The following is a 24,106-nucleotide window of genomic DNA, read 5'->3' as shown; positions in this document are numbered from 1 at the left end:
GTTAAACCTTTAAAGGTTGAAGAGGAGAGATTCAAGAATGGGAATCTGGAATAAAATTAATGAGAGTTTATGTAGGAGATTAATGTATTAGAGTTGAAGATTCTCACTTCTAAATCTGTACTTGAAGAGAATTATAAACAGAGGTATTCCTCTCCAACATTTCTTATTCTCTTTGATGTCAAGTGAGTTCTCCTTTTGCCCAACTACAGTTTCTTAAGCACTTTCATCACTGAATTGCTAAACTTATTCTTCTTCTAGGGGCCATCGAGTTTGGATGTTGCTCCAGGAGCTCCCCAGGAAAAGAATGGGGCTCACAGGAAGAGTGATCCTGAAGAACTGAGGCAGCCACAGCTAAGGTAGGGAGGCAGCTCTCACCCCTGCAGCATGTATTACATACACAGAAATTGGACAGCCGTCTAGATTGAACTGGAGTCCATTGTATGGATCTGATATATCGTCCTATCTTATTGGCCTCACAGAATTGATGTGAGGATTAAATAATAATAATTCTTTTTTTTTTCAGCGTGTGCAATTTTCATGCTTTTATTTATTTATTTATTTATTTTTATGTTTTTATTATATAGGATTTTTATTTATTTATTTTTTTATTAAGGTATTATATGTGTACATATCTTACCGTTGCCCCCGCCACCCCACTCCCATACATGCCCTCACCCCCCAATGTCCTGCATCCATTGGTTATTCTTATATGCATGCCTGCAAGTCCTTTGGTAGATCTCTTATTTCCCCCACCTCTCCCTAACCTTCCTGCTGTAATTTGACAGTCTGTTTGATGCTTTACTGCCTCTGTATCTATATTTTTGTTCATCAGTTTATAATGTTTTTTATTAGCCACAAATGAGTGAGATCATGTGGTATTTTTCATTGACTGACTTATTCACTTAGCATAATGTTCTCTAATTCCATCCAGGTGCTTACAAATGGTAATAATTCCTTCTTTTTTATGGCAGCATAGTATTCCATTGTGTAGATGTACCATAGTTTTCTGATCCAGTCATCTGCTGACGGGCACCTAGGCTGTTTCCAAATCTTAGCCATTGTAAATTGTGCTGCTATGAACATACGGGTGCATATATCCTTTCTGACTGGTGTTTCTAGTTTCTTAGGATATATTCCTAGGAGTGGGATCACTGGGTCAAATGGGAGTTCCATTTTCAGTTTTTTGAGGAAACTCCATACTGTTCTTCACAGTGGCTGCACCAGTCTGCATTCCCACCAGCAGTGCACGAGGGTTCCTTTTTCTCCACATCCTCGCCAACACTTGTCGTTTGTTGATTTGTTGATGATAGCCATTCTGACAGGTGTGAGATGGTATCGCATTGTCGTTTTGATTTGCATCTCTCGGATAATTAGTGACTTTGAGCATGTTTTCATGTGTCTCTTGGCCTTCCTTCTGTCTTCTTTCGAAAAGATTCTATTTAGGTCCGTTGCCCATTTTTTTATTGGATCTTTATCTTCCTTTTATTAAGTTGTATAAGTTGCCTATAGATGTTGGAGATTAAACCTTTATCAGTAATAACATTTGCAAATATGTTCTCCCATACAGTGGGCTTTCTGGTTGTTTTGTTGATGGTTTCTTTTGCTGTGCAAAAGCTTTTTATTTTGATGTAGTCCCATTTGTTTATTTTCTCTTTGGCTTCCATTGCCCTAGGGGCAGTATCAGTGATGAAGTTCTTTCGGCATATGTCTGAGATTTTGCTGCCTGTGGATTCCTCTAGTATTTTTATGGTTTACCGTTTTATGTTTAAGTCCTGTATACATTTAGAGTTTATTTTTTGTGTATGGTGTAAGTTGGTGATCTAGTTTCATTTTTTTGCATGTATCTGTCCAATTTTCCCAACACCATTTATTGAAGAGACTGTCTTGACTCCATTGTATGTTCATGCCTCCTTTGTCAAATATTAATTGAGCGTAGTGGTTTGGGTCGATATCTGGATTCTCTATTCTATTCCATTGGTCTATATGTCTGTTCTTGAGCCAGTACCAGGCTGTTTTGAGAACAGTGGCTTTGTAATACAGCTTGAAATCTGGTATTGAGATCCCTCCTACTTTATTCTTCTTTCTCAGGATTGCTGTGGCTATTCGGGGTCTTTTTTTATTCCAGATGAATTTTTGGAGAGTTCTTTCTAGATCTGTGAAATATGCCGTTGGTATTTTAATGGGGAATGCATTGAATCTATAGATTGCTTTGGATAGTATGGACATTTTAATGATGTTGATTCTCCCAATCCATGAACATGGTACGTTCTTCCATCTGTTTACGTCTTCCTCTATCTCTTTTTTCAGTGTCCTGTAGTTTTCCGCGTATAGGTCTTTTACCTCCTTGGTTAAGTTTATTCCTAGGTATCTTAATTTTTTTGGTGCGATGGTAAATGGGATTGCTTTTTTAGTCTCTCTTTCTGTAAGTTCACTGTTGGTGTATAGAAATGCCATAGATTTCTTGGCGTTAATTTTGTATCCTGCTACATTGCCGAATTCATTTATTAAGTCTGTTAGTTTTTTGATGGAGTCTTTTGGGTTTTTTATGTACAATATCATGTCATCTGCAAATAAGGACAGCTTTACTTCTTTTTATTTTTTTTCAAATTTTTATTAAGGTATAGGTGTACATATCTTACCATTGCCCCCCCCACCCCACTCCCATACATGCCCTCACCCCCCAATGTTTTGCATCCGTTGGTTACTCTTATATGCATGCATACAAGTCCTTCAGTTGATCTCTTATTTCCCCCACCTCTCCCTAACCTTACCACTGTAATTAGACAGTCTGTTTGATGCTTTACTGCCTCTGTAACTATCTTTTGAATCATCAGTTTATAATGTTTTTTATTATCCACAAATGAGTGAGATCATGTGGTATTTTTCTTTCATTGACTGGCTTATTTCACTTAGCATAATGTTCTCTAATTCCGTCCAGGTGCTTACAAATGGTAGTAATTCCTTCTTTTTATGGCAGCATAGTATTCCATTGTGTAGATGTACCATAGTTTTCTGATCCAGTCATCTGCTGACGGGCACCTAGACTGTTTCCAAATCTTAGCCATTGTAAATTGTGCTGCTATGAATATAGGGGTGCATATGTCCTTTCTGATTGGTGTTTCAGGTTTCTTAGGATATATTCCTAGGAGTGGGATTACTGGGTCAAATGGGAGTTCCATTTTCAGTTTTTTGAGGAAACTCCATACTGTTTCCACAGTGGATGCACCAGTCTGCATTCCCACCAGCAGTGCATGAGGGTTCCTTTTTCTCCGCATCCTCGCCAACACTTGTCGTTTGTTGATTTGTTGATGATAGCCATTCTGATAGGTGTGAGATGGTATCGCATTGTCGTTTTGATTTGCATCTCTCGGATAATTAGTGACTTTGAGCATGTTTTCATGTGTCTCTTGGCCTTCCTTCTGTCTTCTTTCGAAAAGATTCTATTTAGGTCCTTTGCCCATTTTTTTATTGGATCATTTATCTTCCTTTTATTAAGTGGTATAAGCTGCCTGTAGATGTTGGAAATTAAACCTTTATCAGTGATACCATTTGCAAATATGTTCTCCCATACAGTGGGGTTTCTTGTTGTTTTGTTGATGGTTTCTTTTGCTGTGCAAAAGCTTTTTATTTTGATGTAGTCCCATTTGTTTATTTTCTCTTTAGCTTCCATTGCCCTAGGGGCAGTATCGCTGAAAAAGTTCTTTTGGCATATGTCTGAGATTTTGCTGCCTGTGGATTCCTCTAGTATTTTTATGGTTTCCCGTCTTATATTTAAGTCCTGTATACATTTTGAGTTTATTTTTGTGTATGGTATAAGTTGGTGATCTAGTTTCATTTTTTTGCATGTATCTGTCCAATTTTCCCAACACCATTTATTGAAGAGACTGTCTTGACTCCATTGTATGCTCATGCCTCCTTTGTCAAATATTAATTGCGCATAGTGGTTTGGGTCGATATCTGGATTCTCTATTCTATTCCATTGATCTATATGTCTGTTCTTGTGCCAGTACCAGGCTGTTTTGAGGACAGTGGCTTTGTAATACAGCTTGAAATCTGGTATTGAGATCCCTCCTACTTTATTCTTCTTTCTCAGGATTGCTGTGGCTATTCGGGGTCTTTTTTTATTCCAGATGAATTTTTGGAGAGTTCTTTCTAGGTCTGTGAAATATGCTGTTGGTATTTTAATGGGGAGTGCATTGAATCTATAGATTGCTTTGGGTAGTATGGACATTTTGATGATGTTGATTCTACCAATCCATGAACATGGTATGTTCTTCCATCTGTTTACATCTTCCTCTATCTCTTTTTTCAGTGTCCTGTAGTTTTCCGCGTATAGGTCTTTTACCTCCTTGGTTAGGTTTATTCCTAAGTATCTTAATTTTTTTGGTGCGATGGTAAATGGGATTGCTTTTTTAGTCTCTCTTTCTGTAAGTTCACTGTTGGTGTATAGAAATGCCATAGATTTCTTGGCATTAATTTTGTATCCTGCTACATTGCTGAATTCATTTATTAAGTCTGTTAGTTTTTTGATGGAGTCTTTTGGGTTTTTTATGTACAATATCATGTCATCTGCAAATAAGGACAGCTTTACTTCTTCTTTTCCAATTTGGATGCCTTTTATTTCTTCTTCTTGTCTAATTGTAATGGCTAATACTTCCAGTACTATGTCAAACAGGAGTGGTGAGAGTGGGCATCCTTGTCTTGTTTCTGTTCTTAGGGGAAATGGTTTTAGTTTTTGCCCATTGAGTATGATGTTAGCTGTGGGTTTATCATATATAGCTTTTATTATGTTGAGGTATGATCCTTCTATTCCCACCTTGTTGAGAGTTTTTATCAAGAAAGGGTGTTGGATTTTGTCAAATGCTTTTTCTGCATCAATTAATATGACTATGTGATTTTTATCTTTCAATTTGTTTATGTGATGTATCACATTTATTGATTTTCGGATATTGTACCATCCTTGCATTCCTGGGATAAACCCTACTTGGTCATGGTGTATGATCTTTCTGATGTACTGCTGGATCCGATTTGCTAAAATTTTGTTGAGGATTTTGGCATCTACATTCATGAGGGATATTGGCCTGTAATTCTCCTTCACTGTGTTGTCTTTATCTGGTTTTGCTATTAGGGTGATGCTGCCTTCATAGAAGGAGCTTGGAAGTGTTCCTTCCTCTTGAATTTTTTGGAATAGTCTGAGGAGGATAGGTTTTAGTTCTTCCTTGAATGTTTGGTAAAACTCTCCTGTGAAGCCGTCTGGCCCCGGGCTTTTGTTTGCCGGAAGCTTTTTGATGACTGCTTCAAATTCTTCCATAGTTACTGGCATATTGAGCTGTTTAGATTCTTCCTGATTGAGTTTTGGAAGGTTATATTTTTCTAGGAATATGTCCATTTCCTCCAGGTTGTCCAGTTAGTTGGAATAGAGTTGTTCGTAGTATTTTTTAACAATTCCTTGTATTTCGGCGAGATCTGTTGTTATTTCACTTATTTCATTTTTGATTTTCTTTATTTGGGTCCTCTCTCTTTGCTTCTTGGTGAGCCTGGCTAGAGGTTCATCAATCTTGTTATTTCTTTCAAAGTACAAGCTCTTGGTTTTGTTGATCTTTTGTATTGTTTCTTTGGTCTCTATGTTGTTTATCTCTGCTCTGATCTTTCTTATTTCCTTCCTTCTGCTTACACTGGGCTTTTCTTGTTGCTCCTTTTCTAACTCTTTGAGTTGTCGGGTTAGGTAATTTATTACCATTTTTTCTTGTTTTTTGCAGTATGCTTGTAGAGCTATGAACTTCCCTCTCAGGACTGCTTTTGCTGTGTCCCATAGATTTTGGATTGTTGTGTTTTCATTGTCATTGGTTGCCATGATGTTTTTTATTTCTTCCTTGATCTCTCTGGTAACCCAGTCATTGTTTAATAGCATGCTGTTTAGTCTCCATGTGTTTGATTTCTTTGGATTGTTTTTATTGTAGTTGATTTCCAGTTTTATGCCACTGTGGTCTGAGAAGATGCTTGATATTATTTCTAGCTTCTTGAATTTGAAGAGACTTTGCCTGTGACCCAATATGTGGTTTGTCTTTGAAAATGACCCATGTGCACTTGAGAAGAATGTATATTCTGTGGCTTTGGGGTGAAATGTTCTGAAGATGTCAATTAATTCCATCTGGTCTAGTGAGTCATTTAGGATTGATGTTTCTTTGCTGATTTTTTGTTTAGAGGATTTGTCCAATGGTGATAGTGGGGTATTAAAGTTTCCTACTATGATTGTATTGCTGTCAATCTCTCCCTTGATATCCTCCAGGAGATTTTTTATGTATTTGGGTGCTCCTGCATTGGGTGCATATATGTTTACCAGAGTTATTTCTTCTTGTTGGATTGCTCCCTTTAGTATTATGAAGTGGCCTTCCTTATCTCTTGTTATGTCCTTCACTTTGAGATCTAATTTGTCAGATATATGTATTGCTACCCCAGCTTTTTTTTCATTTCCATTCGCCTGGAAGACCTTTTTCCATCCCTTCACCCTCAGTGTGTGTGTATCTCTTTTTCTGAGGTGGGTTTCTTGTAGACAGCAGATATATGGGTCTTGTTTTCTTATCCAATCTGTTACCCTATGTCTTTTGATTGGGGCATTTAATCCATTTACATTTAAAGTTATTATTGATAGGTACTTATTTGTCACCATTTTTATTCTTTACCCCTGTGTTCCTTCGTCGCTTCCTATTTTTTTTTTTTTTACAGCAGACCCTTTAGCATTTCTTGCATTGCTGGTTTGGTGGTAATAAATTCCCTTAGTCCTTTTTTGTCTGTGAAGCTCCTGATTTCACCTTCAATTTTGATTGACAGCCTTGCTGGGTACAGTATTCTTGGATTCAGACCCTTCCTTTGCATGACTTTGTATATTTCATTCCATTTCCTTCTTGCCTGATGATTTTCTGTTGAGAAATCAGTTGCTAGTCTGATGGGCGTTCCTTTGTATGTAATTTTCTGTCTCTCTCTTGCCGCTTTTAAGATTCTTACTTTGTCGTTGGTGTTTGCCAATTTAATTATAATGTGCCTTGGCGTCGGTCTTTTGGGGTTCATTTTGCTTGGGACTCTGTGAGCTTCTTGGATTTGTGTGGGTTTTTTCTTCCCTATATCAGGGAAGTTTTCTGTCATTATTTCTTCAAACAGGTTTTCTATTCCTTGCTCAGTTTCCTCTCCTTCTGGAACCCCTATTATGCGGATATTGTTTCATTTCGTGTTGTCCCAAAGTTCCCTTAGGCTCTCCTGCTTTTTAATTTTTTTTTTCTAGAAGCTGCTCTACTTGGGTATTTTTTTCCATCTTGTATTCTAGTTCACTGATGCGGTCCTCTGCTTCTTCTAGTCTACTCTTGATGCTTTCTATTGAGTTCTTTACAGCAGCAATGTCATTTTTCTTTTCTTCTTGGTTCTTCTTCATTTCCTCTTGGTTCTTACTCATATTGTCGAATTTGTCTTCCATTCTTTTCTGCCACCTAATGACCATTTCTCTGAATTCTTTCTCTGGAAGGTTGCTTGCCTCCATTTCGTTTACTTCCTTTTATGGTGATGCCTGCTTTTCTTTCATATGCGGGCTGTGTCTTTGTCTCCCCATGGCCTCTCTTCTCGGGATGTCTGGTTATGTAGTTCTCTGTCTCCTGCGTTGATTTAAAGGCACAAAATACAACACAACCATGTACAACACCCAAGGCACTGAACAGGAATGTATTCACGATATTAATAACCTCCAATAAAGTTGACCACTAGAGAAAGGCAAATTAGGGGATAGGAGAGAAAGAAGAAGAGGAAAAAGAAAGAAAGAAAAAAAAAGGAGTGTTAAAATGAAATTGGGAAAAGGAAAAAAAAAGTAAGAGAGACAAGAAAGAGACTAAGAGAGAAAGGGGAACAAACTATATATATGGGGAGAAAACTCCAGTAGAACAACCACTAATCCCAGCAAATGCCAGCAACAAGTACCTGGGGATTAAAACAAACTATAACACCAACTGATATCAAGCGAGGCAAGGGAAAACAGAAGCAAAAAACAAACAAAAACAAAGCAAACAAAAAAACAACCAACCAAAAAAAGAATAAGCACAACAATCTCACAAAAAAGCATAAAAATTCGATATATTCAACATTCAAGCAAACAACAACAAAAGGACAGAGAGAAAGACAATTTTTTGGATAGTTAAGACAGCGAAGAGAGAAGTGTGTATGGACTTGGAGCAGGGGATTGTAGATTAGATATATAAGTAAGGTGAAATTATATCAGGAGGTAAACAGAAAGAATAGGGAAAATCTAAAGCAGGAAAGGGGTAAGATAAACAGGACACCAAAAGGGGAAAGGTTAGGAAGAGAGTGATGGCATAAAGGTAGAGTTGAGATAGAGTAAAATGATGCTAAAGGAAAGATGAAACTAGAATGTAAAACACTAATCCCAAAGTAAAATAAAGTGAAAATAAAATGATACTTAAAAAAAAAAAAAGATAAAATAGCAGTAGTAATGATACTGATTCCAAATAAAAATGTAATAATTAAAAGGGTAAAATCAAGTGCGGAAAAAAGAAAAAAATTAGTTTCTTGAGTAAAAGATGCAAAAAATGAAAATAAAAAATAAAAAAAATAAAATGTGCAGTAGTGAAGGTCATTCACTTCCTCTATTGTTCTGTTTGGCACGCCTGTTTCTCAGTCCAGACAGTATTGCAGTTCCCTGTGTTCCACTGCTCCTCAGTGTTGTAAGCCAGTCCTGATTTTTAAGCAGGCAGTGTGTCTTAATTTCTCGTATTCCTTTATTTTTGATTACACAAGAGTCAATTTGTGATTCAGCCCCTGGGTGGCAGTGTTTCTGGATTCACTTCCGGATCTCTTTGGCCTCTCTAGCCTGTATTTACATCTTCTTTCCCTGTGGCACTAAATACAGGTTTGTGGAAGTGGGCTCAGAGCTGGCTCTCCGATGGTCACTCCCCGCTCCGATCCCCAGGTTCCAGAAAAACACTTTCCCCTGCAGTCTCCCAGGGTGTCCCCAACTGGGTGATCCTATGTATTGGGCTTAGTAATCAGAAGCAAGAATTTGAAGGGGAAAAAGCCCAAGTGTGCAAACAATGGGTGTGCGTGCGTCTAAGCAGCCGGCACACCTTTGAAATTCTTAGGGTGTCCCTGCACGTCAGATCAAAATGGGTTACTTTTTAGAGAGCCCTTCTGTTAGCAGCTCTTAGGACCCCCTTCCACATTCACAGATCACACCAGCCCCAACAGCCGCGGATTTTTCTAGGCTCAGACTTCCCCGGTCCTCCAGCTCTCGCAAAACACGCGTTCCTCTCCGCCCCCCCCCCCCCCCGCCCCCCCGGACCAGAGACCTCACCTTATCCCAGGCAAAATCTGACCTTTCCGTGGTGAGAGTAGAGCTCCTCTGAATCTGTGTGTTTGCGCCAACTGGGGACAGGTGTTCTGGGGCTCGCAGCTGTTCCGTGGGTGCCGCAGTTGTGGATTCTCAGGCTTCCGATAAGCTCCACTTTCCCTTTCCAGATGGCGCCGACTCTGCATCCGAGCCGTAGCTCTGGGAGGGGACCCGGCCACAGTGGGGGCTGCCGGGCCAGGGGAACCCCGTCTAGCAGTCCCCCACCTTCTTCTGGAGTTTAGCTGTCCCTTAACTTGCCAACAAACACTCCTCGTGGGACCCTCAGCTGTTCTTTCTTTCTGCTCCGGGACAAGGCTCGGAACACATCTGTCTATTCTGCCGCCATTTTTTCCCCCTCAAATAATAATTCTAACTAGCAAATTAAGTATGAAAAGTTTGTAAAGCAAAAACAGCACCATCACATACACACACACCCCACTAATTCTGTGATATTCAAATGAAAGCTATTCAGTCAATCCCTAAAATCTCTTAAGTTATTATCTGCATCTTTATTTAATCGCTCTACATGTATGCTTTTAATGTCTTATTTGTGTTTGAACAAGCTTCTATAAATTTTTCTGCTTTAAAACCGTATGAAAACTTGGAATCCCTTGCATCAGCAAATGGGTTCTGCATCTAGTGATGCTGCTTGTTTTCCTTTTGTCCTGAAGTTTTTTGGAAGCCCAAAAGCAGCTGAGCAGCACTAAACAGGAGGTGAACGAATTGAGGAAGCTGCTGGAAGAAGAACGAGACCAAAAAGTGGCTGCTGAGACTGCCCTCTCCATGGCCGAGGAGCAGATCAGACGGTAAAGGGCTGAGGGAGATACCTCTTTTCACCTCTGGTCCTTTCTGATCACACTCGTGCACATTCCAGCGGCTGGACTTGGGAATAATTAGGATATAATCCTCATCTCGAGGCGGGTGCTCAGGGACTTTAGGGTCATTGTAGTCATGTGAGAAGACTACTTTTGGAATCTAGGAGGCCTGCACTTTCCAAAGCATTTGTTCTTAGAGAATAAAAATAATATCATCTACCATTTATTGACAGCTTATTTTGTGTGGGGTGAAATAAGGTATCCTTTTATCCTAACAATAACTAGATGAGGTAGGTCTAGGATTCTTTAGAGAGCCAGTGAAATGGCAACCCCATTCCCTATCTGAGATCTGAATCAATTGAATTTTTTTTACAAAGGTTAAAACATATGGGAAATTAAGAGATCACTTTATAAAGCTGAAATAAAAGAATCTAGCTTTTGTTTGTTAGCAAATGCACTTCCTAACCATGAACTTCCCCTCCCAGTCCCAGGCAGTGACAGGCTGGGTAGACTTTCCTTGCAGAAGAAGAACCCACCCTTGTAGAAGTAGAACATTACAGCACGCCATGTTTCTTGTGGGAAGTTTGCGCCAAGTGATTTGCAAGGACAGCTGTGTATTCCCAGTTCCTTATTCCCAACTCACCAGTCAAGAGAATCACTATGCATGAGAGAGTAGAGTGGCTGCGCTTATTTTGAGTGTCCCTTTCCACGGAAAGAAACATTAAAAGCAGACACTTTATTATAAATAGGGGGTTAGGGGGAGCCACCTACATATATCGCCTCTTCCCTCAGAGAGTGGCATTTGTGATATTAATGGCTTGCAAAGTTTAGGTGGCAGAGGTGGCAGCCCCAGTGAGCAGGTCTTATTTGAGATACCTTTCTTTCCTATCCAGCATATTCACAGTTTTTTAATTTTCAAAACTCATTTGGGCATTGGTGTGCAACCTTGAGGGTGGGCTCTTGAGGGATACCACACAGCCATACTGTCTCTGCAGGGCATTTTCAGGCCTGTGTTCCCATGGCTGTTTCTCTGCCACTTGTTATGGACTTCCTAAGATCTGTGAAACAGCCCTTTGGGGGAAATCGCTTCCTCATGTGTAATGAACCGGTTCCAAGCCAACTTGAAATTGCATTGATCAGGGTGACTCTCAAGTCTGTGGACAAGCCACATTAATCCAAACTTAGCCCCTCCACAATTTCCTCTTTGGCCCTGATGTAGAATGGAAATAGGTAGCCAATCAAGTACTTCTGTCTAAGCCTGGTACTGTCAGTTTAATCTTAAAACTTCACATGCGTCTGTATTTGTGCGGAACTCAATGGACTTGCAATTTAAAAGCAGCCAGTACTACCCTAACCGGTTTGGCTCAGTGGATAGAGCGTAGGCCTGCGGACTCAAGGGTCCCTGGTTTGATTCCGGTCAAGGGCATGTACCTTGGTTGCGGGCACATACCAAGTAGGGAGTGTGCAGGAGGCAGCTGATCGATGTTTCTCTCTCATCGATGTTTCTAACTCTCTATCCCTCTCCCTTCCTGTCTGTAAAAAATAAAAAAAATCTTTTAAAAAAATAAAATAAAAGCAGCCATTACTGCCCTAGCTGGTTTGGCTCAGTGGATAGAGCATTGGCCTGCAGACTGAAGGGTCCCAGGTTCGATTCCAGTCAAGGGCACATGTCTGGGTTGTGGGCTTGATCCCCAGTGCGGGGGCGTGCAGGAGGCAGCCTATCAGTGATTCTCTCTCATCATTGATGTTTCTATTTCTCCCTCTCTCTTCTCTCTAAAATCAATAAAAAATATTTAAAAAAAAATAATAATAAAAGCAGCCAGTACTCTTTGGCTCACCAGTACCTACATGTCATCCTTCCTCAGCCTTGCCTATAGAAGTTGACAGACTGACTACATAGTAACATAGACCATGCTGTTCCAGATCAAGCCTGCCCCCAAAAGTTTATCACATGGGGGAACAGACACTCAGTTTGGCTCTCAAGAGGAACAAGGCAGAATGGAGCAAGGCTGGGCTCTCTAGTTTTTCTTTCCAGACTAAAAAATCAGATTAAAGTATTCCTTGTCTCATGGAGGAAAGTGTGTGGCCTGCAAAGTGAAGCCAGGAGTAGTAGGCTACTGGATATCCCTTCATATGGAGGAAAATCAAGAGTAAAGTGTTCCATTCTCCCCACCACAATTAAAACGTGTATCCCTATGGGCAAATGCTTGATCAGATGTGCTGTTACCTGCAGCCCCTTTGATACAACTCTTGTTTTTGTGAAGAAACCATTGAGTGGGTAAAGGCAGCTTCATTACATAGAGAAATTCCAGTATTAAATAAATAAGCAAATTAGAAAAAAAACAAACAGAAAGCAATAAAGGCTGCCAATTCAGTTCAGTTATTGGCCACTTTTGCTTATTAGCCTTTAATAAATGAGAAAAAATTAGTGAGTTTCTCTGAGTCAAGTGTGATGTAGTGGGGGGAAAAAAGAGCATGTTGTGATGAGGAAAAGGAGACATTTTTGGGGGGCTAGCAATCTGAATCTGTGCCAGTAACCTAATGCACGTTCTTGTTAGCCTGTAGTCTAGTCACTGCCCCTTCTTTAATTATCTGGTCCTGCAAGACCTGTTTAAGTACTACCCCATCTTAGAGAGGCCATAAACCATGAACAATACACAACCCCCAGACAGAGTTATCAGCACTGGCGCCAGGCCAGGCCTTTAGGTGTGGTCTCACGGCCCCCATCCCAACACATGGGGCTTTTTGCAAAGCCCACAAAAGGTCCGGAAGTCCCATCCCATATTTGGGAGACAAAGAAACCAAAGGGTATAAAGGGAAAGCTTCCTCCATATTGGCTTGCTCAGGATTTGGAAAGAAACAGTCTCCCCTGAGTCCTGTACTAGTACATGTGAAACATCTGAAAATAAATGGGTTTTTCCTGTGCCTCCGGTACTCCTGCGTATTTTTCGGTCGCCTGGTAAATTCTGTAACAGTTGTTTAGAGATGTGTGTTTTGAATTCTGCTCTACCTCTCACTGGCTGTGCCACCATGGGCAAGTAATTTTACCTCTTCAAGCCTTTCTTTGAAGGAAGTAACACCAGCCTCAAAACCTGAAGATTAAATGGCTATAAAGCACCCAATCCAACATCTGATAAGCAGTAGACAGTCAATTTCTGGTAGTTTTTCACCTTTACTGTCTGCCTGGACATCCTTGCATGGGGACAGGGGTGTGAAAGCAGCCTTTGCTGCAAGTCCCTTGTGCTACATCATGTGGCAAGATGACTGGGACGACTTCTGATCACCTCACTTGCTATGAACCAATGCCATGCTTCTTTTTTCTCCAACACAGGCTGGAGCACAGTGAATGGGACTCTTCCCGGACTCCTATCATCGGCTCCTGTGGCACGCAGGAGCAGGCAGTGTTAATAGACCTCCCAGGCAACAGCTGTCGAAGGGTAAGAAGGGAAGAAGGATAAAGAGGGAGTACTGTCCCATACTACAGGGCCGCTGTGTTGAGGCAGGGGATCAAGGAGAAGGAATGTGCAATTCCAGGCACTGAACAGCTGATGGGGCTAAGACTGGAAGGATAGGGAAGGTTGGAGGAATCTGGTGGAATTTGCCCATTTGTTAACCTTCAGGAGACTTTCTCTCAGAATATCTCTTTTTTGCAGGGGTTGGAGAAGGAAAAGGGACATATCTCTATAGGGTAAAACTCTCTGACTTTCTAATTTTTCTTTCAGTCACGGAGTGGTGCTGGATGGAAGCGGGTCCTACGTTCGCTCTTTTATTCCCGGACCCGTGTGCCTCTGCTGGCTGCCATCTACTTTTTGATGGTTCATGTCCTACTCATTTTATGTTTCACGGGCCATTTATAAACTTAGTTCTCACCTTTTGGAACACTACTCTTGGAATTTGGAATTCCCTCACCTCTAACATCAAAACCATCAATTCCAGTGGAATAGTCATCTTCCCACTTATTACAGGTCCTCTCCCCAAGTCTCCACAGAAAGTGCCTGCAAAAACAGAAGTGGATGGAGCACAGGTCAGAGCTGCAAGGACCATCGAGTCTGCCTTTTTCTACTGCCCACGGCCAGAACATTTTTGCATATCTGAGGAGGCCCCACATTTGGTTGCTGGGCTTAACATTTTTTCAGATTCTGTCAGGCCTTGATCTCTTGTGAAAGATGCTGAGGAATGTTTTCCAGCCAGGAGGGTGGCTCCAATAAACCTAATAATCTGAAGTCCAGTATCATTCATTTCTCCTGCTTCAGGGGGAAGGTGGATTCGCCCTAACAAAGTTCTGGGGAACATTACCCCAGTAATATCTGACTAAGTCAGGTCTCCTGGATGGAAGCTGATGGGTTTTAGCTGTTGGATCACAGGGAAGGACATCTTCCCTGGCTGTGCAGACATCATTGGAGTAAGACTTGTGGTCTTGAACTATAACGATAGGATCCCATTGCTGATGCCCTCTATCACATGTGTACCAAGGTACTGAGTGGCCCGTGCCTTTCCTTTCATTGAAGGCAGGAAGAACTGATTATAGACAGCGGGGTTCAGATGCTTCTCATTCTGTGTTACCTGGATATGCCTCGAATGTGGGCCCTATGACAGTACACTAGGAGCCAGTCCTAGGTGAGGCACAGGCTCTCAACCAGGGAGAGCTGGCTGCTCTGGAGACCACTCCTACTTTGCTGTTGGTAACAGTTATTCTACTTTTTCAACTTCATATTCATCTGCCCTCTGTGGTAACAGAGCTAAGGAAAATGGAGGGAGAATATGGAGAAGACCAAATATTTAAATCTAGGCCTGAGAATGACAGCAGGATCAAATTTCCTTTGTGCCTCCTCCCCAACCCCTCAACACCTATCTGTTGATTATTTTCTCATTGTACACATGATGTCTTCCTGACTTGCTCTCACCACCCAAAGAATAGAAAAAACTGGTGAACTGACTGATCTGTTCTAATCATCTATTCTGTAGTGACCATATCTTGGTCACCCCATCCAGGAACTTTCCTGAATAAATGTAAAATAATAAAATTATTTTCAGAATGAAAAACTGGTGGTGGTGTGTACATGTGTTTGCATATTAAGGGGAAGAGATGTAGGAGGGGGTAGGCAGGAATGGATACAGGGGTAGAAAGCTCTACATATTTCAGGTTTTCTTCTCACTGACTAACATCAGTAATGGCTACATGTGTCCTTCCAGCTTAACCACTAGACTGCAGTCAGGGTAATGAAGTAGAGTGAGGAAATTTCATCCAAATACTGAACCAAACAAGCTGGGCCTTAAGGCATGAGATTCATGCAGGTTTACACCTGGGCCTGGGAGAACTCTTACCTGTTGCATATAGAAAACATGAGGCCCCTAAGGGGTCCCTCTGGGTGGGAGTGGGAGAAGGAAAGTCTAAGGCAGGGGTCCTCAAACTTTTTCAACAGGGGGGCAGTTCACTGTCCCTCAGACCGTTGGAGGGCCGGACTATAGTTTAAAAAAAAAACTATGAACAAATTCCTATGCACACTGCGGGCCCGGGACGAGTCGGCTGCTAAGCAGGACAGGCAGCAGCACCTGGCGGGCCAGATAAATGTCCTCGGTGGGCCGCATGTGGCCCGTGGGCCGTAGTTTGAGGACCCCTGCTGGTCTAAGGCATAGCGGGATAGGCATTATTAGGTTTTTAAGCTGCTGCTTGAGAAAAGCTAACACTTTCTTAAGGTACAATCATTGAATCAAGTCAATCTGTCTTCAAAGCCCATGCTGTTTCTATGTGCAACAACTCACTGCCTCTCATTGGGAGTGGATTTGGGACATTTGCTAAGTAGAGATGAGAATTCTTGGTGTCATCTCTAGTTAAATTTTATAGTTTCTCCAAAAAAGTACCTGGATGGTGTATCACAGCATCTGGTTGGATCATTCATATTTTCAATGCTGAACTATGATTCAGAATATCTACAACTTGACTGTTCCTTAAAATAATTTCAGTGCTGCCACAATAAGTAGGTCATGAAGTAAGAGAGTTCAATAAATAAAGCTCCCTCCAGGCATAGAATCCTTAGATTTGGAAGTGACTAAAGTCTTAACTTATTCCTAGTACAGAAATCCCCTCCTCTGTATCGTAGACTAGTTTCATCCAGTCTCTGCTTGAAGCCAGTGGAGAGCTCATGACTGAACAAATCAGGTCACAACTCCACCTCGGTCAAGATTAAGAGAGGCTTGCCTGGCCGGTGTGCTCAGTTGGTTAAGCATCGTCCCATGAACCAGGAGGATATGGTTCCATTCCTGTTCAGGGCACATTCCCAGGATACCCAGGTTGTGGGCATGATCCCCAAAGGGGGGCATGTGGATGCTGCCAATCAATGTTTCTCTCTCATTGATGTTTCTATCTCTCCCTCTCTCTAAAATCAATAATAATAAAAAATACATTTAAAAGAAAAGATTAAGAGAGGCTAGGTCAGATACAATGACAAAACCCCCTAATTTTCAGTAGCTAAATCAACAAAGGATTATTTTCTAGTGAAAGACTCCAAGTCCCTCACACAATAGATTGAGTGTTGTCATTCTCAGGTGGGGACCCTCTCACTACCCCACCGAGAATGGACCCACTCTGGAGGATTTGCCGGTGCTGGGCACTGGGCAAAAGGATGACAAAGCTTACTCTGGTCTTAAAGTCTCCACCAGAAAGTGATGTATTTCGTTACGTTTCACTGGCCAAAACAAGTCACCTGAGCAAGTCTGATTTCCAGAAGGAAGGGAAGGCCCAGCCGGCGTGGCTCAGAGGTTGAGCGTCGACCTATGAACCAGGAGGTCACGGTTTGATTCCCGGTCAGGGTATATGCCTGGGTTGCAGGCTTGATCCCCAGTGTGGGACAGGCAGGAAGCAATCAATAAATGACTCTCTTTCTCCTCATTGATGTTTCTATCTCTCTATCCCTCCCCCTTCCTCTCTGAAATTAATAAAAATATATATTTTAAACAAAGGGAGGGGCAGCCAATCTTGATGAACAGTAGTATAGAATGCCACAGATCTCCCATCATCTGGTACCACCTACTTCTTTCAGACTTCTTCCTACTGTGTGGAACCAAATCTCCCTACCGGTTAGCTCAGACTCCTCACTGTACCCTAAACAATCTGAATTTTTCTCCATGTATTTATTAACTTTCCCCTGTGACTTATTTCCTTCCATTATTCAGTTTATCACTATTTATTTGAACACCTGCTACATGCAATGTGGGTAATGTGCTGTGGGTAATGTAAAATTGAGTTTCTGTTTAAACCTTACCCTGCAAGATCCTTTTTCCCATTAAGCCTTTCTTGACTACTTCAGCCAATACCAAATGGTTTACATTCCTTTACCATAACACATGCAACTGCCCACCTATTTAAGACACAAATGCTGTTCTATACAGTGTTCTGTTATGTGTTTTCTGGTTGAATGTTTTGCTTCCCTGACCTGACTGGACATAAATTCAAGAGTAAGAGCATTTTTTTTTAAACTTCCCCATGACTCCAAAACCTTGCAAAAGACTAGGCATAGAAGCATTTAGTCCTTTTTTGTTTAAGTGCCTAAGCAGAAGTAAGTGACTCAAACTTCAGGAAGTAGCTGCGAGGACACGGTGGCAGGAAATGACAGAAAACCTGAACACGGAACTGAAGCAGCAGCTCATTTTCTTGCTCTGAAGAGGCAACAACCAGAGAGGGAGCCAAGTGTGGACGTGAGGAGCTGGGAGCCCCGAGCAGTGCTCACACTGTTGAAGGTGGGTACTCTGAGCAGTGGGAAAGTAAGGGAGCACGGGGCGAGGGCTGCGGTAAGAGGACCCTACCTGGCTCTTGGGTCCTTCTGAGAGAAAGTCACTGCCAGTAAGCTTTTCACCTTTTATGGCCAGAAGGCCTGGGTGGGAGTGGTTGTGGATAATGAGCATCTGGGGAAAGAAACAAGTGGGGTCCTGGAAACCAGGGAACATGATTCAAAACCATCATTCCAAGACCCCTGGTTTCTGTGGACAGTCTACAGCCCTCTCAAAGCCGGTTGCTCTGAGGCACTGAGTGGGAGGAGGACCACAGGAGGTGAAGACAAAGACTTTGCTCTCGGACAGCCTATGATTTAGCAGGGAGCCACAATCCACATAGAGGACATTGTAACAGGTCAGGAAGTAGATGCTCATGTACACCAGTGCTGAGAACCAGGTGCTGATGGAGGCAAATGGCATGATGGTGCAAGTAGGGCTAGTTTCTGTGAGTGCAGGATCACAGAATGCCAGAGATGGAGGGGACTTTATAGATTAGCTAGGTCAGTGGTTGGCAAACTGCGACTTGTGAGCCACATGCAGCTTTTTGGCCCCTTGAGTGTGGCTCTTCCACAAAATATCTGTGCGATTGAAATGTACAGTGCGATTGAAACTTCGTGGCCCATGCACAGAAGTCGGTTTTCGGCTCTCAAAAGAAATTTCAATCATTGTACTGTTGCTATTTGGCTCTGTTGACTAATGAGTTTGCCGACCACTGACTAGGCTAACCTCTTTGTTTATTTTTTCATTAGGGAAAACTGAGTATCTGAGACATTCAATGATTTACGAAATTGTTGAAGTTAATATTTGTAAATTCCTACCCTGGTACCTGGTGAATAAGTACATACTCTGTCTATGTTGATTCCCTTGCCCATGTTCCCACAGGGGCTTAGTAACAGAGCTGGGTGATCTTCTGACTCCCTGTCCATCTACTTTACTGATGCTAAAAGGCAGCCTATGATGAGGCCATAGATGGAACTTGAAGTTCTGAGCACCATGTCTCACCAAGTTACTCTCCGGTTTCCCACCTCTAGATAATACGTCTGGGTGTCCCCATTTCTGGCCAGTAACTCAAAGATATTTAGTTGTCTCTGTATCAGAAACTTTATTTTAAAAATACACGAGGAAGGGAGATTTAGGGGAGAGTCAGGCCGAGGCCTCAGAGGAAGAGCAGGAAAGAACAGGACCATCAGTTTTCATCGCTTCCTTATTGCTCACAAATATTTCAGAAATGTCTCCTTTCCAGTTTTTTGTGCGAAGTTCTTTTGTTGCAGAGCAGCCCGGGAGCTAGGACCTAGGTCTGGTGTCCCTGCCCCACCCCCATCCATAACTGTTGCCCCACAGGGGACGGTGGAGAAGCTGGTCTCAACAATGACTCATCCCACATATGCTGACTTAGTCAATACTTCTCCAGTGTCTTCTTTGCATCTCTAACCAATCTGCACCACAAACTTTCCTTGGGCTGGTTGCCGAGGCATTTTTCAAAGATCAGGAGTTTTCAAGGGGAAAGGAAAACCAGAGAGTCTGAGAGCCTGGGTAAAGGCACTGCAGAGTCCTAGGAGTGTTGTAAGAGGGACTCCTTTAAGAAACAGTGAAGAGCATGGGGAAAGACACCAGTGGGATGAGGAGTCTGATCAGGGAAGGATGGGCAGGGGAGTCACCAGCCAGCAAGTGGTATCAGGGTTAAGAGTCTCAGCAGCCATCAGAGCAGGTGAGCATTGCCTGTTTCCTCTTTCCACCAAGATCCAGAGCAACTGTGCAGCTCCTCTTCATGCACAATGGGCAGGGCCAGTGGAAACACAGGGGATGCCCAGCAGAATAACAATTTGGCACCCTTTCAAACTGGTGTTCTCTAAATAGTTCTTTATCATTTACTTAGTTAATGAAAATCTAATAACATCTAATGTTCAAATGAGGAATTTATCACATGCAATTTCAAGTCAGTTATCTTCTTTTGAAATGTAATTGAATTGTTTTTTTAAAATGGAAGAATAAGTGACTTATTCCCAACAAATAATACTTCCCGTGCATTAACCAGTGTAGGAATTTCAACCCTACTGACCTCATGCTGCTGTTCAGTGGCTGGTCTGAGTAGAGATGGAACAGCACTTGCACTGGGGGTTGGAAAATTGTTTAATAGAGTTAAACAGGTTGTAGAGTAGAGTGCGTAGATGTTCACTTATCAAGAAATGGACCAGTATATGTTTTGATAGCTATAAAAGGAGTATATGTGGAAACCTGAGTGAAATGGTGCAATAATTCTACCAATGCTCTAGCACCCCTTAATTGATTACCACTTCAAGCCACTGCCTGGCTGGTCTCTTGGCAAATGAATGATCCCAGCAGTTTTGACACCCAGGTTATTTAGTGTTACCTACACCCATAATGACTTCTCTCCAGACTCAGGGGTTCCCAGGCCATGTTAGTTTATCTCAAAAATAAATAAATAAATAAATAAATAAATAAATAAATAAATAAACACCGAGAAGTATTTTTCTAAAACTCTTATCCCTATTGCCTCAGCTTCTATTATCTTTTAACAAAAAATGGCAAGAAACATTGAGTTGCTATATCACTGACTTCAGCATTCTTGTTTTCCCACCTCTTAATTTTTCCCCTAATTATTGCCATCTTCTGTCACCCTCAGATGTGGAAGTCTATAGTAGGGCATGATGTATCTGTTTCCGTGGAGACTCAAGGTGATGACTGGGACACAGACCCTGACTTTGTGGTGAGTTTGGAAATAGCTTTGCTTGGATAATGAAAAGTAGAGGGGAGGCATTTGGGCCATTCTGTAACCTTTCAGGGGGCTTAGAAGAAGGACAGTCTGGGGCTGAGATAGACCCCACGGTGGAACTGACTAGTAGGGCAGTTGGCTGTAATGAGTGGAGCATGCATAATATCTGATGTTGAGAATGGAAGAAGACAGGTGAGGAGAGAGGAGTTTGACTTTGTGATTGATGGGTTATGACAGGCTATGCTAAGGGAGCAGGTTAACCTGGGTCTCCTTTGGCCTATGAGCCAGGATTTGGGCTGGACATTTGTAATTTGGGGGATTGAGAAGTCATAGGAGACCTGAAGGGGTAAGTGTGAGGGATGCAGTAGGAAAGGGGTTTCAGAGCTCACCAGTTTAATTTAATATGGGGCCTAGGGTGTGTACACAGAGAAGCATCTGACTGAAGGAGGCAGCAGATGCAGGGGACATAGAGGTCATGTGTGTCAGCTGCATGGCCTCTCTCACTGTGGCACATCTCTTGCCATCTCTTATTGCTGAGTGCTGTCTTTTGCAGAATGACATCTCTGAGAAGGAGCAACGGTGGGGAGCCAAGACCATCGAGGGCTCTGGACGCACAGAACATATCAAGTAGGTGCCAAATGGATTAGGGAGTGGAAAGGGGATGTGGGAAGAGCCCAAGGGAAACTCACAGTCTCAGGATGAAAGAAAAGAGAGAAGGTAGTTTGTGTCCGTGAGTCCTTGTGTTTTTTTCTTGAATCTGTCCTTGTGTTCCTATGTGTGTGTCATTTTATAATTTTATTTCATGTCTTTCCTCTTATTCTCCCCCCAACCCTATTATTTCTCTTTTATTTCTAACAACTAGCTGATTCCCCAAGTGGATCTATTATACAGGGTTCAGAGAGGAAGTGGCTCAATTGTTGAAGTTTTGTCACACTTTATCATCTATCTATCTATCTATCTATCTATCTATCTATCTATCATCTATCTATACAAATATAAGTGGGTATAGGGTGATTTCAGATGAGCCAAGGTGGATTCAGTAAGATATCAAGGTAAAAAACTCAGAATAAATATTGTAAACATAGGACATCAGGTTGCACATCTAGTCTGAATGATTTTTTAAATAAAAATTTGTATTTGGTTACTTGATAGAAGTTGGAAGCTATGAAAGGTGATATGAAAAAATGTGGCCCTTGGAAAACCTGTTGAGTAAAACTATTTTAGTGATGGTGTTTAGGAGTCCTAAAGATTATGACCCAATATTTTACAAAAACAAAACAAAACAAAATAAAACAAACACACACACAATTCTGATACCATAGGAGAGAAGTTATTTACTGACATAACTAAGGGTTTCTGTGAGATGTATTTTATATTCGGATTGAGAAATTCCCTCTTCTCTTCCCTGGATTATTCAGGGTTATCTAACCAGGGCTGTCTGCTTTGGAGAATATCAGAATGTCAAATATTAGGAGCAAAATAAGAAGTAAAAATTGACAACTACATACAAAGCGGCAAAAGGAATACAGCTCTAAGCTCCATTTTAACTCCCTCCCCCAACTGTAACAACAGTGTTTTTACTTCTTTTCCCCCTAAATTTAAAAAATGTCAGGGGATAGCCACACTACGAAAACTTGGCACATCTATACTAATAAAAGGGTAATATGCTAATTAGACCAGACATCTTCTGGACGTCCTTCCAGACAAAGCCATGGTGGCGGGGGCCAAGGCAGAGGCAGTTAGGGGTGATCAAGCCAGCAGGGGAGGGAAGTTAGGGGCAATCAGGCTGGCAGGGGAGCAGTTAGGGGAGATCAGGCCGGCAGGGGAGCAGGTAGGGGCATCGGGCCGGCAGGCAGAGGCAGTTAGGGGCAATCAGGCAGGCAGGCAGGCAAGTGATTAGGAGCCAGCAGTCCCGGATTGCGAGAGGGATGTCTGACTGCCTGATCCCTCGGGCCTAAACTGGCAATCAGACATCCCCTGAGGGGTCCTAGATTGGAGAGGGTGCAGGCTGGGCTGAGAGACACCCCTGTCCCCCAGTACACAAATTTCATGCACCAGGCTTCTAGTTTTTTATATAATTTGATAATATTGAATTCTATGCATTGTTGTTTAATCATACATAAATGGTTTATCTTAAGTAATTATAATAAATATTATTCTTAAACCAAGCAATTCTGGCAGCAGTCGAAGAGATGTAAAAAAGTGGATCAGAGTCATGCAGAAAGCTTCTTTATGCCCTCTGTAGGCTCAACAGTCCCCCTGTCCCTTCCCACCCCCCAAAGTACCCCTTTTCTTTTCTGGGTAAAGGCCACTCAGCCCTGGTGTCCTGAGAACTGTTAAGATTAGGATACAAACTCTCCTTGTACCTTTTCCTCCCAGTGCCTGTCCCATGCGTAATAGGAGCAGAACATTTTAAGGAAGACTTCTAATCCCTGATCTTATGGAAAGAGCTTGAGTTTGGATTCCCAGCTCTGCCATTACCAGCAATGTGAATTTAGACATATAACCTCTCTGAATCTCAGCTTATTTGTTTATCAGATGGGGATAATAATAGCTACTCTGCAGAATTCAATGGATTAACATATATCTATGTCTAGAGCAGTACTTAGCACCTCTTAGCAGCTCAATAATGTTATTTCTCTTTTCTGTTAATATAGAATGGTTTAATCAGACTTTCTTTCTAGAAACCTAACATAAACATGTAAACAGATGGCAGTCTTCCTTCCTCCTAAGTGGTGTTTATGTAGACTATTGTGTTGCACAATCCAGCACATACATTATGCTGACTGGAGACCCTTGCAATTGTAAAATTTGGTGACCCTACATGTTCCCTTATTAACTTTACTGGATCTGCATAAGATAGAATAAATAGTGGCGACATTTATACAAAACCTACTCCCCTCCAATTTACCCAAGCTACCAAGGTGTAAAAGCCCAGTCTCTGCTAGGGACTAGGCAAGTGACCTTGGACAAGTCACTTCTCAGATTCTTGGTTTTCCCATTGGGATAAAAAAGTCCTCTAGAGGACCTCTCAGTAATAAATCCTTTAAGATTCTCTATGGCTAGTGTGGGCTAAGCCAATCTTTAAGATCAGATGGGAATCAATAAGGTTCTTGGGAAAGAGGGGGAAGTTGGAGAGAAGAACAGTAGCTACAGAACTGAGATGACTCAAAGCAGGAAAAGGAAGTGATTGTGGTTCAGACTAATCTTACTACCTCCCCCCACACCATGATCTTTCTTTTTTTAGGTCTGCCTAAAATAAATTTAGCTTGGGGAGTGTTTGGTAATTTGGTGAATAGGTCAAGTAACCATCCATCCCTCCTCTATTGTATAACAAGTCCTGAGCCAGGCAGCTCCAAACAGCCCAATGTTTCCTAGGAGTTGCCTGGTTTTCAAGGGCTG

General features: G+C 41.8%; 2 protein-coding genes across 7 annotated transcripts in view; both read left to right on the top strand.

The window, feature by feature from the left end:
* The window catches only part of GOLGB1 (golgin B1), a 115,891-nt gene extending 100,653 nt beyond the window's left edge, over positions 1-15,238 (top strand). For all 6 annotated transcript variants that reach the window (XM_080654148.1, XM_080654149.1, XM_080654152.1 and 3 more), the window contains 4 exons: positions 259-356; positions 10,057-10,191; positions 13,532-13,637; positions 13,923-15,238. In XM_080654148.1, the coding sequence (XP_080510274.1) occupies positions 259-356; positions 10,057-10,191; positions 13,532-13,637; positions 13,923-14,057 (474 nt within the window). In that variant the 3' untranslated portion in view covers positions 14,058-15,238. The remainder of the gene's footprint in view (positions 1-258; positions 357-10,056; positions 10,192-13,531; positions 13,638-13,922) is intronic.
* A 2,359-nt stretch (positions 15,239-17,597) lies between these two features.
* The window catches only part of HCLS1 (hematopoietic cell-specific Lyn substrate 1), a 36,155-nt gene continuing 29,646 nt past the window's right edge, over positions 17,598-24,106 (top strand). The window contains exons 1-3 of the mRNA XM_080658450.1: positions 17,598-17,937; positions 20,615-20,698; positions 21,258-21,331. Of these exons, the coding sequence (XP_080514576.1) occupies positions 20,615-20,698; positions 21,258-21,331 (158 nt within the window). The 5' untranslated portion in view covers positions 17,598-17,937. The remainder of the gene's footprint in view (positions 17,938-20,614; positions 20,699-21,257; positions 21,332-24,106) is intronic.

The sequence above is a fragment of the Plecotus auritus genome (genome assembly GCF_963455305.1).
Source record: "Plecotus auritus genome assembly, chromosome: 2".
Taxonomy (NCBI): Eukaryota; Metazoa; Chordata; class Mammalia; order Chiroptera; family Vespertilionidae; genus Plecotus; species Plecotus auritus.
Note: the sequence above shows the minus strand (reverse complement) of the source record. Positions and strands in the feature narration are given on the sequence as shown.